Genomic DNA, 13,885 nt, shown 5'->3' with positions numbered 1-13,885 from the left:
TCCCTTCCTGCAGTTTCTAGCAACTGCTATTCAGACACATTTATGCCTCTGAAAGTGGAGGTAGAACACAGCCGTCATGGCCAGTAGCCATGGATAGCCTTGTCCACCATGAACTTGTCCAATCCTGTTTTTAATCCATCCAATGTGGTGGCCATCACTGCATCCCATGGAAGCGAGCTCCATAGTTTAACTATGCACTGCATGAAGAAGTACTTTCTTTGATCTTCCAACATTTTTTTTTAACCAGATGCAAATTTATTGCTGTATCTCCTGCCGCAACAAGAGAATTCAGGGAAGCTCGGGTCAATACTAAATGTTTTCTAAATGTGAAACTTTTTTTTTTTAACATATAAAACACATACATATACAACACACGATCACTGCAGATGGTGACAGCAGCCACGAAATTAAAAGACGCCTGCTTCTTGGGAGAAGGGCAATGACAGGCCTAGATAGCATCTTGAGAAGTAGAGACGTCACCTTGACAACAAAGGTCCGTATAGTTAAAGCCATGGTTTTCCCAGTAGTGATGTATGGAAGTGAGAGCTGGACCATAAAGAAGGCTGATCGCCGAAGAATTGATGCTTTTGAATTATGGTGCTGGAGAAGACTCTTGAGAGTCCCATGGACTGCAGGAAGATCAAACGCATCCATTCTTAAGGAAATCAGCCCTGAGTGCTCACTGGAAGGACAGATCCTGAAGCTGAGGCTCCAGTACTTTGGCCACCTCATGAGAAGAGAAGACTCCCTGGAGAAGACACTGATGCTGGGAAAGATGGAGGGCACAAGGAGAAGGGGGCGACACAGGACGAGATGGTTGGATAGTGTTTTCGAGGTTACCAGCATGAGTTTGACCAAACTGCGGGAGGTAGTGGAGGACAGAGGTGCCTGGCGTGCTCTGGTCCATGGGGTCACGAAGAGTCGGACATGACTAAACGACTAAACAACAACAACAACAAACCTAATATCAACATACCTACCCACCTACCCCACCAAGTGACTTGACTTCCAGCCATTCTTGTTCGCTACTTTATTTTTCCAACTAGCTTAAACATTTCATTATTTCTTTAATCATATCTTTTATCTTACCTTTATTCTCCTTTCACTCTAATCATTTTCTGGAATCACTCAGTATCTGTCAGAAATTCTACTTTTTCCACATAATGATCTTCCAACATTTAGGTCCATGAGTTCATCTCATTATCAGAGGGGAAATCAAAGCTTTTCACTACCCACTCTTTCCATGCCGTGTATAACATTTTACACTTCTATTGTTTCAACTCTTATTCATCCTTTCAATAATGATGATGATGATGATGATGATAATAATAATAATAATAATAATAATAATAATAATAATAATAATGTTATTATTTATACCCTGCCCATCTGGCTGCGTTTCACTAGCCACTCTTGGAGGATTACAGCATATATAAAACATAGTAAAACACCAAGCATTAAAAACTTCCTGATACAGGGCTGCCTTCAGATGTCTTCTAAAAGTTGTATAGTTCTTTATCTCCTTGACAACTCAAGGGAGGGTGTTCCACCGGGAGGGTGCCACTACCGACAAGGCCCTCTGCCTGGTTGCCTGTAACTTCGCTTCTCGCAGTGAGGGAACCGTCAGAAGACCCTCAGAGGACCTCAGTGTCTAAACAAAAAAGTCCCCATTGGTCTTATCCACTCAATCTGGTGGAGCTGTCTTCACATGCAGGGGAAGTCCCTAACTCACCGAGGGTTTGAGACCCATCAGCACCTTTCACCTGGTTTAGCCAGCCATGTGCCCAAAGTCACATGCTGACAGCTTCTAAGAGTCACAGATGAATGGAGGGTCAGGTGGGGACCAAAGGTGGACAAACTACCCAGAAGGAGCATGATGTGCTGAAGCGGAGGAAGGGGCGTGCGGTGGGCGCGTTCCACCCCAGGTGCCACCACTGAGGGGGGTGACAAAATGCCGGGCGGCACTCACCACAGGGTCTGCAGCATGCCCGAGCTACACGTTTCTCCTGGGAGACGTGGTGGTGTGGATGCGCACAGGCTCCATGCTGCCCAAACGGTCCACCTGCTGCCTTCCCCCCAGCTGTAGGGCGGCTGAGTGGGAGGAGGAAGGCAGACTCTGGAGGCCCCATGGTGCGCCCTGCCCCTATGGGCAGCTTGCCCCACCCTTGGGTGCGCTGCCTCAGGTGCCCGAGTGGCTTCCTCTGCCGCTGATGACGTGTCCCCCACCAGGGGTCCCCTAGCACCCCAAACACTCCTACTCCCTGAAATTAGACCTACTGAAATTAATGGGCCTAACTTAGTTGTGCTAACCAGCGTGGTATAGTGGTTAAGAGTGGTAGACTTGTAATCTGGTGAACCAGGTTCGCTTCCCCGCTCCTCCACATGCAGCTGCTGGGTGACCTTGGGCCGGTCACACTTCTCTGAAGTCTCTCAGCCCCACTCACCTCACAGAGTGTTTGTTGTGGGGGAGGAAGGGAAAGGAGATTGTTAGCTGCTTTGAGACTCCTTCGGGTAGTGATAAAGTGGGATATTAAATGCAAACTCCTCTTCTTCATCATCATCATCATCATCATTCATTCATTCCAGTGGGTCTACTCTGAGCTGCATATGACCCTATGGCTGTTATGGCTGAAGTCCAGCTCAGTTTAGCGTTTCCCTCAGAAGCAAGCCCGGCTCAGTGCAGTGTAACAGGCAGAACAGAAACCAGAGGAATTATTCATCCGCTTGTCATGCAGCAGAGCTGGCTGAGTGGCTCATTTCCTGAAAGGAACATTACACTGCGTGCTGCTCCTGTTCTCCGCCAATTGCATCCTAAATCAATATCGGAGGGAGGGTTAGATATTTATTTATTTTAAGGGCGTGAGAGCCGAGGCAAAGAGCCAGGCTTCACCTCACAGTTCGGTCTGGGTTTTCCGAGGGAAGGCTCTGCGTCTGAGGGAACGCAGTGAAACCTGAGGGAACCTGCAGAGACTGACACCTCACAGCCCCTTGGGTATCCGATTGTTTGCTGGCTTGCAGGAACAGGAGATGGAAGAGAAGAACGGGGTGTGGGACGGACAAGACACACATGCACACCCCAATCTGGATTCTGACATGCGGCTCTCCCGACACTGGATTAAATGAAGGCCGGCAAACGTTTCCCTTCTTCTGATGAGGCCTCTCGGCTGTCTGCAGAGCTGCAGACAAGACGTACGGCTAGCAGTCGCCATCCTCTGCCTGACGGCTGGCTGGGCTCTGCCGAGTAAGTGCTTTGGGCTCCTCGCAGTCCCCACACTTCTTTCCGCCGCCAGACCAGGTTGTGGTGCCAGGTGCATTGTTGAGCTTGGGTCCTGCGCATAGGTGTCAACTTTTCCTTTTCTTGCGAGGAATCCTATTCGGCATAAGGGAATTTCCCTCAAAAAATGGAAAACGTTGGTCCTGCGTGCAGGTTTGCCACAGGCGTCATCTTCTTGGCCGCTGTGAGAATGGCGTACTGGGCTAGATAGGGTCATTGCTCTGATCCAGAAGAGCCCATGAACATCCTGGTGCCACAGTGGCCAGACGGAAGCTTGTGGGAAACCCGTGAGCAGGATCTGAGCATAAGAGCCCTCTGCTCTCCTCCTGGTTTCCAGCATGTTCCTTGTGTGTTCCTTTCCTAAACAGTCTCATCACTTCCATCCCTGCTGCCTCCCTGTGTGGTGTATGTTTGTGTGGTTCGAGATGCATCTGTATGGAATTGTTTTTTTAAGACCTTTCGAAGTTGCTTCTGTTGTTTGCGGGAAAGAAGGGCCGCGTATAAATTAAACAGATTAGTGCCTTTTGCTAATAATCCCCAACTAAGCATGCAGCTCCTAAAGCCCAGCACTGCTAGAGGGGGGAACTTTAGCCTAATAAATTGTCTTCCTCCATCTTCTTTGCCTTCGGCTCCCTTCTTCCTTTGTGGCGAAGTGTAGGCGTTTGCTGGGCTGTGGGCCAAAGCAGGCATGGCAAGTCGTTTAGGTTTAGAATAATAGAATCACAGAATTGCAGAGTTGGAAGGGACCACGAGGATCATCTAGCCCAACCCCCAGAAATCTTTCGCCGAATGTGAGGCTTGAATCCATGACCCTGAGATTAAGAGTCTCACGCTCTACTGACTGAGCTATTCTCTGGGGGTTTTTCCACTTAAGGTATTTGGGCTTGGTCTGGAAAGGAACACAGCCTGGTGTTCTCTCTCTCCCTCTCTCTCTCTCTCTCTCTCTCTCTCTCTCTCTCTCACACACACACACACACACACACACACACACACAATCTCTCTGCACACTAGAGTTATTCCTTTGGGCATCGGGACTCCATATATTACATATTTTCCAAACCGTGTACAGTGGTACCTCGGGTTAAGAACTTAATTCGTTCTGGAGGCCCGTTCTTAACCTGAAACTGTTCTTAACCTGAGGTACCACTTTAGCTAATGGAGCCTCCCACTGCCGCCGCACAATTTCTGTTCTCATGCTGAAGCAAAGTTCTTAACCCAAGGTACTATTTCTGGGTTAGCGGGGTCTGTAACCTGAAGCGTCTGTAACCCGAGGTACCACTGTATGTAGGTATACATGGTTGTATGTGTACCCAACCACAGTACCCAACCAGTCATTTGAGGCTCTGGTTGCCCCTACCATTGGACAGAGTGAGGCAAGTGCTTCAGGTGGCAGATGCTGAAGGCAGGCAGCAGGGGCGATGCGCTGGAGAACAGATCAATTTGTGCCGCATGGCCTGTCCTATGGACCGGCTAGCTTGCTGTCCTCAGGTGTGGTTGGACATAGGAGACCACTTCTAGGGTCTGAGGTCCCTCCCCCCCTAAAATATTTGAGCAAGCTGCCCCCCCAAGCAGATGGGCATTTCCATTCAAATGGTGTGCCTCATATGATAACATATACAGGGCGGGGCTTACCTCCCCCACCCCAATATTTTGTTCAAGTTGGTAGAGCATGAGACTCTTAATCACAGGGTTGTGGGTTCAAGTTCCACCTTGGACAAAAAAAATAATCCTGCATTGCAGGGGGTTGGACTAGATGACCCATGTGGTCCCTTCCAACTTCACGATTGTAGGATTCTAAGTTGGTGGAGGGTGCTGTCCCATTGCCGGTTTTGATGTAAAATCCCACTGCCAGTCTGGTCAACATCTGTATGTAAATTCCCACCTCAAGCAGCAAAATGCCCTGTTTGAGGCAGAAGCACACAGGTGTATTCATCACTTAGAAACATAGGGAGCTGCCTTATACTGGGGCCATCTGTGTTCATCTGTCTCAGCCTTTTCTGATCTGATGCCCTCCTGACAGCCCCAGCCAGCATGGTTGATAATCAGGGGTGGGATGGGATTTGTAGTCCAAAATGATCCGCAAGGCATCTGGTTGGGGAAGACTAATCAAGCCTGCTGCCTGCTCTGACTGGCAGTAATGTTTGTGAATGCTGGTTGCTGGGAATCCCAGGTGGGCAGAGTGTTAAGTTGTGGGTGAACATATCAGACGACACAGCGATTCTTCAGACAGCTCTTGTTTATGCACAGGCCAGAACAGAACTGAACTGAAGGGTTCAGCCAACCTGCTTAGATAGAACTCAACTACAAAGCAACAGTAACAACTTTCTGTAACTATCCAATCACTGAACGTCACTTTCAATTCCTTATTTGCATATGCAGACCTGAGTGAAAACTATCTACAGTATCCCCCTGCTGGCCCAGGGTGAGAACTTCAGTACATAACACAGAGAGTTTTTGTGCTCATGCCCTTCCTGCAGATTTCCCTCTGTGGTATCTGATTGGTCACTGTGAGAACAGGAGGCTGGACTAGATAGGCCATTGGCTTGATCCAGCAGGATCTTCTCAAGTTCTAACTTTCTGACGCAATACCCAAACTGAAACAGGGCTACAAACATCTCTGACCTTTGCAATGCAATTTTCCAGCCAAGCAATGTGTACAAAAATGTATGTATTGGAGAAAATAATGTACGAAAACACATTATATAACGCAAAATTTCATACAGAAATGTGTGCGTTGGGAGAAGTTGCACTAAAATGCCAATGAGTTTCATAAGGATCTCTTTAAAATAATAAAAAGCAAACTGCGAGAACTTAAGGTGTAGCAAAAATAGACCTAGAGAGAAACCAGATGTAACGGATTTGTCCATCCCGAGTGACACTGAATAGCTGGCCTCCTTACAACCAAATTTATTTTTATTTATTGCATTTCTATCCCACGTTTCGCTCCAGGCAGCACACATGTGTCTCCCCCTCCTCATTCAATCCCCACAACAACCCTGTGAGCTTAGGCTGAGAGGTAGTGACCAGCCCAATATCACCCAGAGAGCTTTGTGGTCGAGTGGGGATTCGGACCCTGGACTCCCTGGTCATAGATGAACACTGTAAGCCAGGGTTTCCTAAACCTGGGTCTTCAGCTTTTTTTTGTTTTTTGAACTACAACTCCCATCATCCCTAGCTAGTAGGACCAGTGGTCAGGGATGATGGGAACTGTAGTCCAAAATCAGCTGGAGACCCAAGTTTGGGAGACGATGCTCTAAGCATTGTTTATATGCCACACTAGCTCAACACGGGACGCAGGTGGCGCTGTGGGTTAAACCACAGAGCCTAGGACTTGCTGATCAGAAGGTCGGTGGTTCGAATCCCCGCGACGGGGTGAGCTCCAGTTGCTCGGTCCCTGCTCCTGCCAACCTAGCAGTTCGAAAGCACCTCAAAGTGCAAGTAGATAAATAGGTACCACTCCGGCAGGAAGGTAAACAGCGTTTCCGTGCGCTGTTCTGGTTCGCCAGAAGCAGCTTAGTCATGCTGGCCACATGACCCGGAAGCTGTACGCCGGCTTCCTCGGCCAATAAAGCGAGATGAGTGCCGCAACCCCAGAGTCGGCCATGACTGGACCTAATGGTCAGGGGGCCCTTTACCTTTTAGCTCAACACAGACAAGGCCAATCCAGCACCTAAAAAAAGGACAACTTTCCCCTTTGCTTTCTTTTTCCAGCCCAAGGAGGAGAAGCATCGTTGCTGGTCTCACAACCCAACGTGAACACCACAGTGGCGCAGAACGTTTTGCTGTCTGTTGCGCACACCTTCGGGGGCTCCCCCGTCATCAAGTGGACCCACACGTCACCCAGGGGCACGTCCAAAATTGCCGAGTGGAAACCGCGAAGCTACGCCAACATATCCAGCGGCTACATAGACAGAGTGAAGATTTATGACAATGGTTCTCTTCAGCTGCTGAACGTCGATATCAGAGATACTGGTTATTACTTAGTCACGGTGAGGGAAGAGTTTGGCATCACCATCTATGGCACCATCCTGTTGAATGTTTATGGTATGAAATGAGAGGATTTAATATTTTCTCTAGGGCCGACTGCTCGCACTTCACTCTTTGGCAGGAGTTGGGAGCTAAAGCTGGGCTGAATATCCCCATCCCACAATTTCATAGGAGTGCTTGGCTCATGCAGAAATGGGAAGGTGATAGTTGGAGAGTTTTCAGGGGGCAGGCAAATTTTTAAGACTGTGGCAAAGGTTTCCCTTCTTTATTTTACCTCCTGCCTTGCCACCCAAAAGCAGGTAGGTCCCTGGTCGCCACAAGGTGTTTTTTCACACATCCAGGTGAATATGAGTTAGAAGCCTCTTGCAGACCTTCCCTGCTCAATGCAGGAACACAATGCCCACGGATAGATCATTCACCTGTTCAGGTAAATGTCTGAGAATGTGCCAAGAAGCTGCCATCTGACTAATAAATGAACGGATATTTATCTAGCAAATTCATTGCCGCCAAATTACCAGCAGTGGTTCAGGGTTGGGTCATTGTCAAATACCATCATGGATCATTTGCTAAACGTGTGTTGTTGTTTTAAAGGTTTATTGGATGAATAGATGTATATCCTTTGATTCAAGGGGATTGCCGTTCTACCTCTTGTTATCCTGATCTTGGAACCCTAAGGCATTACAGCAGGACAAACAAGTAATGGGAAATAGATAATTAAAAACCTGATAAAGATCAGGTTTTCAACAGATAGAGAATGGTGGCCAGTGGCTTCTCCTTCTCTCTGTGTTTGTGTGCTGTCTGCCTTTGCCTTTCTCGTTGCTGAGGGAGACTTGTCAGAGCATGGCAACAGAAGGTAAAGTCCTGGGGGAGAGTAACCTGTGCCAGGTTTGTGGCCCCGTTTCTGAATGCTTCCTACATATCAATCCCCAACTCCTCCCTGAAAGTAAACAATAGCATAGGATGGTGAATGCTTTCTATTTGCATAGGGAAACATTTCAAAATGCAATTGCTTTGACTGCCCGCCTCCACCAAAAACCCAAAACAGATACAGCTCATTTCTATATCATTGCTCTACTGCAGGGGAGGCCAACTCCCAAGAGACTGCGATCTACTTGGGGGTAAGTTTTTAAGCTTTTTTTAGGGAGGAGGAAAGCCCCATTTTTAGAAGGGCAGGGCAAAGTTGTTGAGCTTCTTTGGGGCGAGCCAGTGATCTACCAGAGACGTCCAGTGATCTACTGGTAGATCACGATCTACCTGTTGGACATGCCTGCTCTGTTGCATAGGTAGAGCAAACTCCAGATAAGTCACAAGGGTGATTGATGGCAGTGGCAGTGGGGAAATTCGGAAACAGAGAGATCCAAAAGCAACGAGGGCTTGGCAGAAAACAAGGCTGAACTGGGATCCTGCCAGACAAACTGTTTATTCAGCATTCATCCTGATTTGCTTGCACAAAGCTTAAAAGTAAAGGGACCCCTGACCATTAGGTCCAGTCATGGCCGACTCTGGGGTTGCAGCGCTCATCTCGCTTTATTGGCCGAGGGAGCTGGCGTACAGCTTCCGGGTCATGTGGCCAGCATGACTAAGCTACTTCTGACGAACCAGAGTAGTGCATGGAAACGCCATTTACCTTCCCACCGGAGTGGTACCTATTTATCTACTTGCACTTTGAGGTGCTTTTGAACTGCTAGGTTGGCAGCAGCAGGGACTGAGCAATGGGAGCTCACCCTGTCACAGGGATTCAAACCGCTGACCTTCTTATTGGCAAGCCCTAGGCTCTGTGGTTTAACCCACAGCGCCACTCGCGTCCCTGCACAAAGCCCACACCATGGTTAAATGGCATCTGATATTTACTGAACATTTGTTTGTGGGGAGGTTATTCAACAAGGAACATTCCCCCCGATTTGCTTGATTACACACCCTCCCATTAATCATGTGTTCACCCCACACATCCCAGTGCACTTCACTGTCACTTTCCTAGTTGCAAAAGATGTTATGTTTTTCTTTTCTTTTCATAGTGCATTTGTTCCGCTGGGGCGACAGAAGACTTTAAACCCCTTTAATTGTGCAAACCTAAATAAAGGGTGTGCACCTGAATCTATCCCACAGCATAGCGATAATCTGGAGACACCCCTCAGTGACTCGTGATTTCTTTTCCAAGCGTCCTGTCAACTTCCACTGTGTTGTCTGTCTTCCCTTCTCCTTCAGAGATTATCTATGAAGACCTGCATTTCGTGGCTGTCATTTTTGCCTTCCTCACAGGTGTGTCGGCCATTCTAGTCTGCCTCATGTGGCTATGCAATAAATTAATACAGCTGTTTCAGAAGGAGAGGCACCGGATCAAAGGTAATCTTTGCAGCAGCACGTAAAGGAACCAAATAATCTTTCACTTGCTCCAACTGACCCTGTTTGCCAGAGATAGCTCCTGATTTTTTGGGGGGTGGGGGTTGCTATCCATTCCCGGAAAATTGTTGTCTCTTTAGAGGATGCTATGTTGAATTGTTGTTATTGCGAGTTGCAAACATTGTTCTTCAGCAGGAATCGGAAGCCAGCGACTCTGCAGTTGGTGTCCGGCTCCCATCAGCCCCAACAAACATAGCAGTGTTGTAAACAAAATCTGCCCCTTTCCCCTTATGGGGTATCCAAGAGCCCATATAGAGTCCTTACATGGGTTCCCTATTGGCAGGAGAAAATAACCAGCCAGAGAATATTGAGAAGCAAAGCAGCTAGTAAGCTTGATCTTTATTGAACTGTTGCAACAGGGTGCTCCCCTCACACACAGGAACGGAGGAGGACCTTGAACAATGGCGCCCAAGGCCTTATATAGACATTTAAATTCCGTGCTCTGGAGCTCAAGACCACCCCTCCATACATCATACATATATCACAGAAGGGGTGTAACCCAAGACCACCCCCCCACAAACATCATACCTACATCACAGAAAAGGTGGTCTACAACAGAAATTTGAATGTTGTTGTTTTTCCTGTCTGCCAGGTTATCTGATAATGCCTAATCTGATTGCCTTTCCTGGTAGTCTGTCACCCTTTGAGATGGTGATTTCCCAATTCCTGAGACAATGGGAAGGCTCTCTTACCCCCTCCCTCCTTGCAGAGAAAACATTTGGTCAGTTTGGGAGTCATAATGGTTTCAGGTCGGTCTTCCTGTGCTGATCTATGTACGTGCTTGGTTGGTACATTTATGAACATTTATTATATATAGAAAACCTTAAATTTTATTATTACAGCAGCGATCAGGAATTACAAGAGTTGTAGTTCTCCATTCCTCTTAAGAAGAGTTTAGCTCCATGGACATTAATCTGGGAAGCACATGCATATTTCTTTAATGCACATCTGTAACTTTAAAAATACATGCGCATGAGCACTAAAGCAGCTAGTGCCACTGGCATTTTACACACTGCAGCAGCAGCATAATTTGAACTCTGATCTGACTCAGAGACAATGCTGAATGCATGCCAGGAAACTTGCATGTATGTATACTTCAACTCTTAAAACACACCTGCAAACGATGCACATCTTTTACAATGCACCACCCTGGGAAGGGACATCGGGACCCAGGGATGCTCATCTACACAGAGATCTCAAGTTGAATGCCAAAGCACAGTTATACACGAGACAGCTGCAACAGTATATTAAACAGCTGTGACATTCTTCCCCACCTCTTGAGGAGGCAAGAATTCCTTAGCAGGCAGATCAATGTGGAAAGAGTGCCCTGAAAGTAGGACATTTTAAAAAATCTGCCCCGAGTGTAAATCTGGGTATACGGTACAGTCAAACCTCGGTTGTTGAACATAATCCATTCGGCTTCCGAAATGTTCGACAACTGAGGCACGGCTTCCAATTGGTTGCAGGAGCTTCCTGCACTCAAGCGGAAGCTGTGTCGGATGTTCGGCTTCCGAAAAACGTTTGAAAACTGGAGCATTTACAGTGGTACCTCGGGTTACATACGCTTAAGGTTACAGACTCCACTAACCCAGAAATAGTGCTTCAGGTTAAGAACTTTGCTTCAGGATAAGAACAGAAATCGTGCTACGGTGGCAGCAGGAGGCCCCATTAGCTAAAGTGGTGCTTCAGGTTAAGAACAGTTTCAGGTTAAGAACGGACCTCCGGAACGAATTAAGTACTTAACCTGAGGTACCACTGTACTTCCAGGTTTTCGTCGTCCGGGAGCCAAAACATTCCAAAATGGAGGCGTTCGGGGTCCGAGGTTTGATTGTACCAGCAGCAGTGCTGCAGTATTCAGACTTAATCTCCCCCCACCCTTCTTCCATTCCTCTGCACCTTGTTTGCAAAAGTGCATTATCTATTTGGCTTGAAAGATCTTCAGGTGATTTCAAGCATGCAAAGACATAGACAAACACAGCAGGCTGTTTGCTTTACAACTATGGCAGTGGCAGCTGAGAACACCTGCGGAGAAGAAAGGCCCCATTGTGCCAGAGCCCTTGTGCAAACAAGCGGACTTGTCATATCCCTTTCCATGGAATGTCAGAAGTTGCCTTAGACAGGAGACAATTCTTTTCCAACTGGTGGTAGCAGCTCTCCAGTGTCTCAGCTAGAGACCTTCCACATCACCTACAGATATTTTTTTAAAAAACAAGAGAAGCTGGGACCTTTTGCTTGCTAAAACAAAGTACACTGCTACTAAGGCACGCCCAGTCCATTTAAAGCCACAGTCCCTTCCTCTTTTGACATGTTGCAGTCCTGCTTTCTTTGCCTCTTGTTGCAAGGCAAGACCGCAAACTCTCCCGCTGCTCAGTTTTATAAAACATTATGAGCTTCCGATCAGATTTTTGTGAATGGGGCAACCACAACTTCCACCATTCTTGACTACAGCCCATCTTGGCTGAGGCTGATGGGAACTAACTTCCTTGCTGAGTGAAAAGAGCCTCTCCTTTGCATATAGAAGGTCCCCCTGGTTTAGCTTCATTAACTCCAAAATTTAGGATCCCATCCGAACCTGTGCCAAAGTTCTGCAGCCATTTTGCAGCAAAAATCCTGTTTTGCAGTGCCCCCCCCAAAAAACCTGAGTAATTGATACATCAAACCGGGGTTTTTAGTTAACCTTTTCTGAATTGCTTCAAACCGGAGCCAAAGTTTGGCAATTATTTTGCAGTGAACACTGGCATCTGCCCATAGGGCTGGTAAAAGGGCAGTGCCTTAAAAGGGCAATGCCTGGAGAGCCATTGCCTCTTAGCACACACAATACTGAGCTGGCCTGACTCTCCTACATTCCCCCTCCTGGCGACTCCATTGCCTTTCCATGTTCCATGACTGGCTTTTCTCCATACAACTGACACCAGAGCAGATCTGGAAAAGGAAGTAGAGATATCAAGAGAAACAGCATCTGCAAAGCTGCTGCAGATGTAATGCACACACTTGACACTTGCATCTTTGGTACTGAATGAGTGGCTCACCATTACAAGTCTTGGTTTAATTGGTACAGATTTTGGAGAGGTGTAGTATAAGCATGGGCCCTGTTTAGGGGAGATTATGTAACACTAATGCCCTGTTCGCAGCAGGTTTCCACTATGCTCACGAGTTGTATGCCAATATCTCTTAGCTATATTTTTATTTTGGAACTGCTCCTTTCCAGTCAATCCGTTCTCAAACTACGTTCTCCTTTCATTTACAGCAAGCGCAACTGAAGAGACTGAGCTGCAAATGATGGGGTGTTAAATGTGGAACGGTTTAAACGGACGAGACAATTTTCTACCTCAAAAAGAAACACTAGTAAGAGAGGAGACAGGCATCCAGAAGACACAAGGTGTACGTTTCTTCTATTGTAAGATATTTCCTGAACCAGAAAAGCAAAGATTAATTGGAAGCTGATCCAGAGACGCTGTGAAAGATACTGTGGATTCACAGTATCATTATTTACAATGGACAGAACATGTAAAGAGGACAGAATGCTGTTGTTTCAGCCTGTATCAAGAACAAACACTTAAACTTTGCATTGGCAAATATCGTGACGATGTGACTGAGGACTTCATGTGCTAAAATCTGCACCCACGACAGCGGACAATCTTGAACATGCATCGGTAGGAAAAAAATGCAGCCTTTTAAAGAAGGTGCAACTGTTTATTAACTTATTACATTTTAAAAACATATTAAAGTAGTAGTGGGCAACTCACATCAAAAACGGTTACCAATGATTGGGTGATTAATTTAAAGACTAAACCAACATTATAAGGATGCTGAAGCTCAAGTTCTCTCATTGACTTTTTGATGTTAGATGACAAGATGAGCATCTCATTTACTTATTTCTAGCCCTCCTCTTTTCTCTGGCACTCAAGACGGTGTAGATGAGGATCATCTCATTTTGTCCTCACAGCCACCTTGTGAGGTAGGTCAGGCTAAGAGTGATATGGCTCAGTGGGGATTTTAATATGGCTTTCTAACTTCTAAATACAGTACTGCAGACACTATGCCACAAGCTTGCATTGATATTTTACATTTAATTCCCTGTGCTTGTATGTCTTTGGAATGACAATAGCATTCCAATAGAATGGTAAAACTCAGTGGTGCTCGCAACTGTCTTTAGCTGTGGCTGTTGGTGAATGTTTCAGGAATAAAACTGACAAATAAGCTGCCTTGTTTTGATCATCATGA

At 46.7% G+C, this 13,885-nt stretch overlaps 1 protein-coding gene across 1 annotated transcript; it reads left to right on the top strand.

The window, feature by feature from the left end:
* Nucleotides 1-2,845: 2,845 nt before the first annotated feature.
* Nucleotides 2,846-13,865, top strand: VSTM5 (V-set and transmembrane domain containing 5). The gene is made up of 4 exons (XM_053385635.1): nt 2,846-3,241; nt 6,986-7,318; nt 9,467-9,604; nt 12,909-13,865. Exons 1-4 carry the CDS (start codon nt 3,151-3,153, stop codon nt 12,950-12,952), a joined length of 606 nt encoding a protein of 201 aa, XP_053241610.1. The 5' UTR covers nt 2,846-3,150; the 3' UTR covers nt 12,953-13,865.
* Nucleotides 13,866-13,885: the final 20 nt, after the last annotated feature.

This window comes from Podarcis raffonei, chromosome 4 (genome assembly GCF_027172205.1).
Source record: "Podarcis raffonei isolate rPodRaf1 chromosome 4, rPodRaf1.pri, whole genome shotgun sequence".
Taxonomy (NCBI): Eukaryota; Metazoa; Chordata; class Lepidosauria; order Squamata; family Lacertidae; genus Podarcis; species Podarcis raffonei.
Note: the sequence above shows the minus strand (reverse complement) of the source record. Positions and strands in the feature narration are given on the sequence as shown.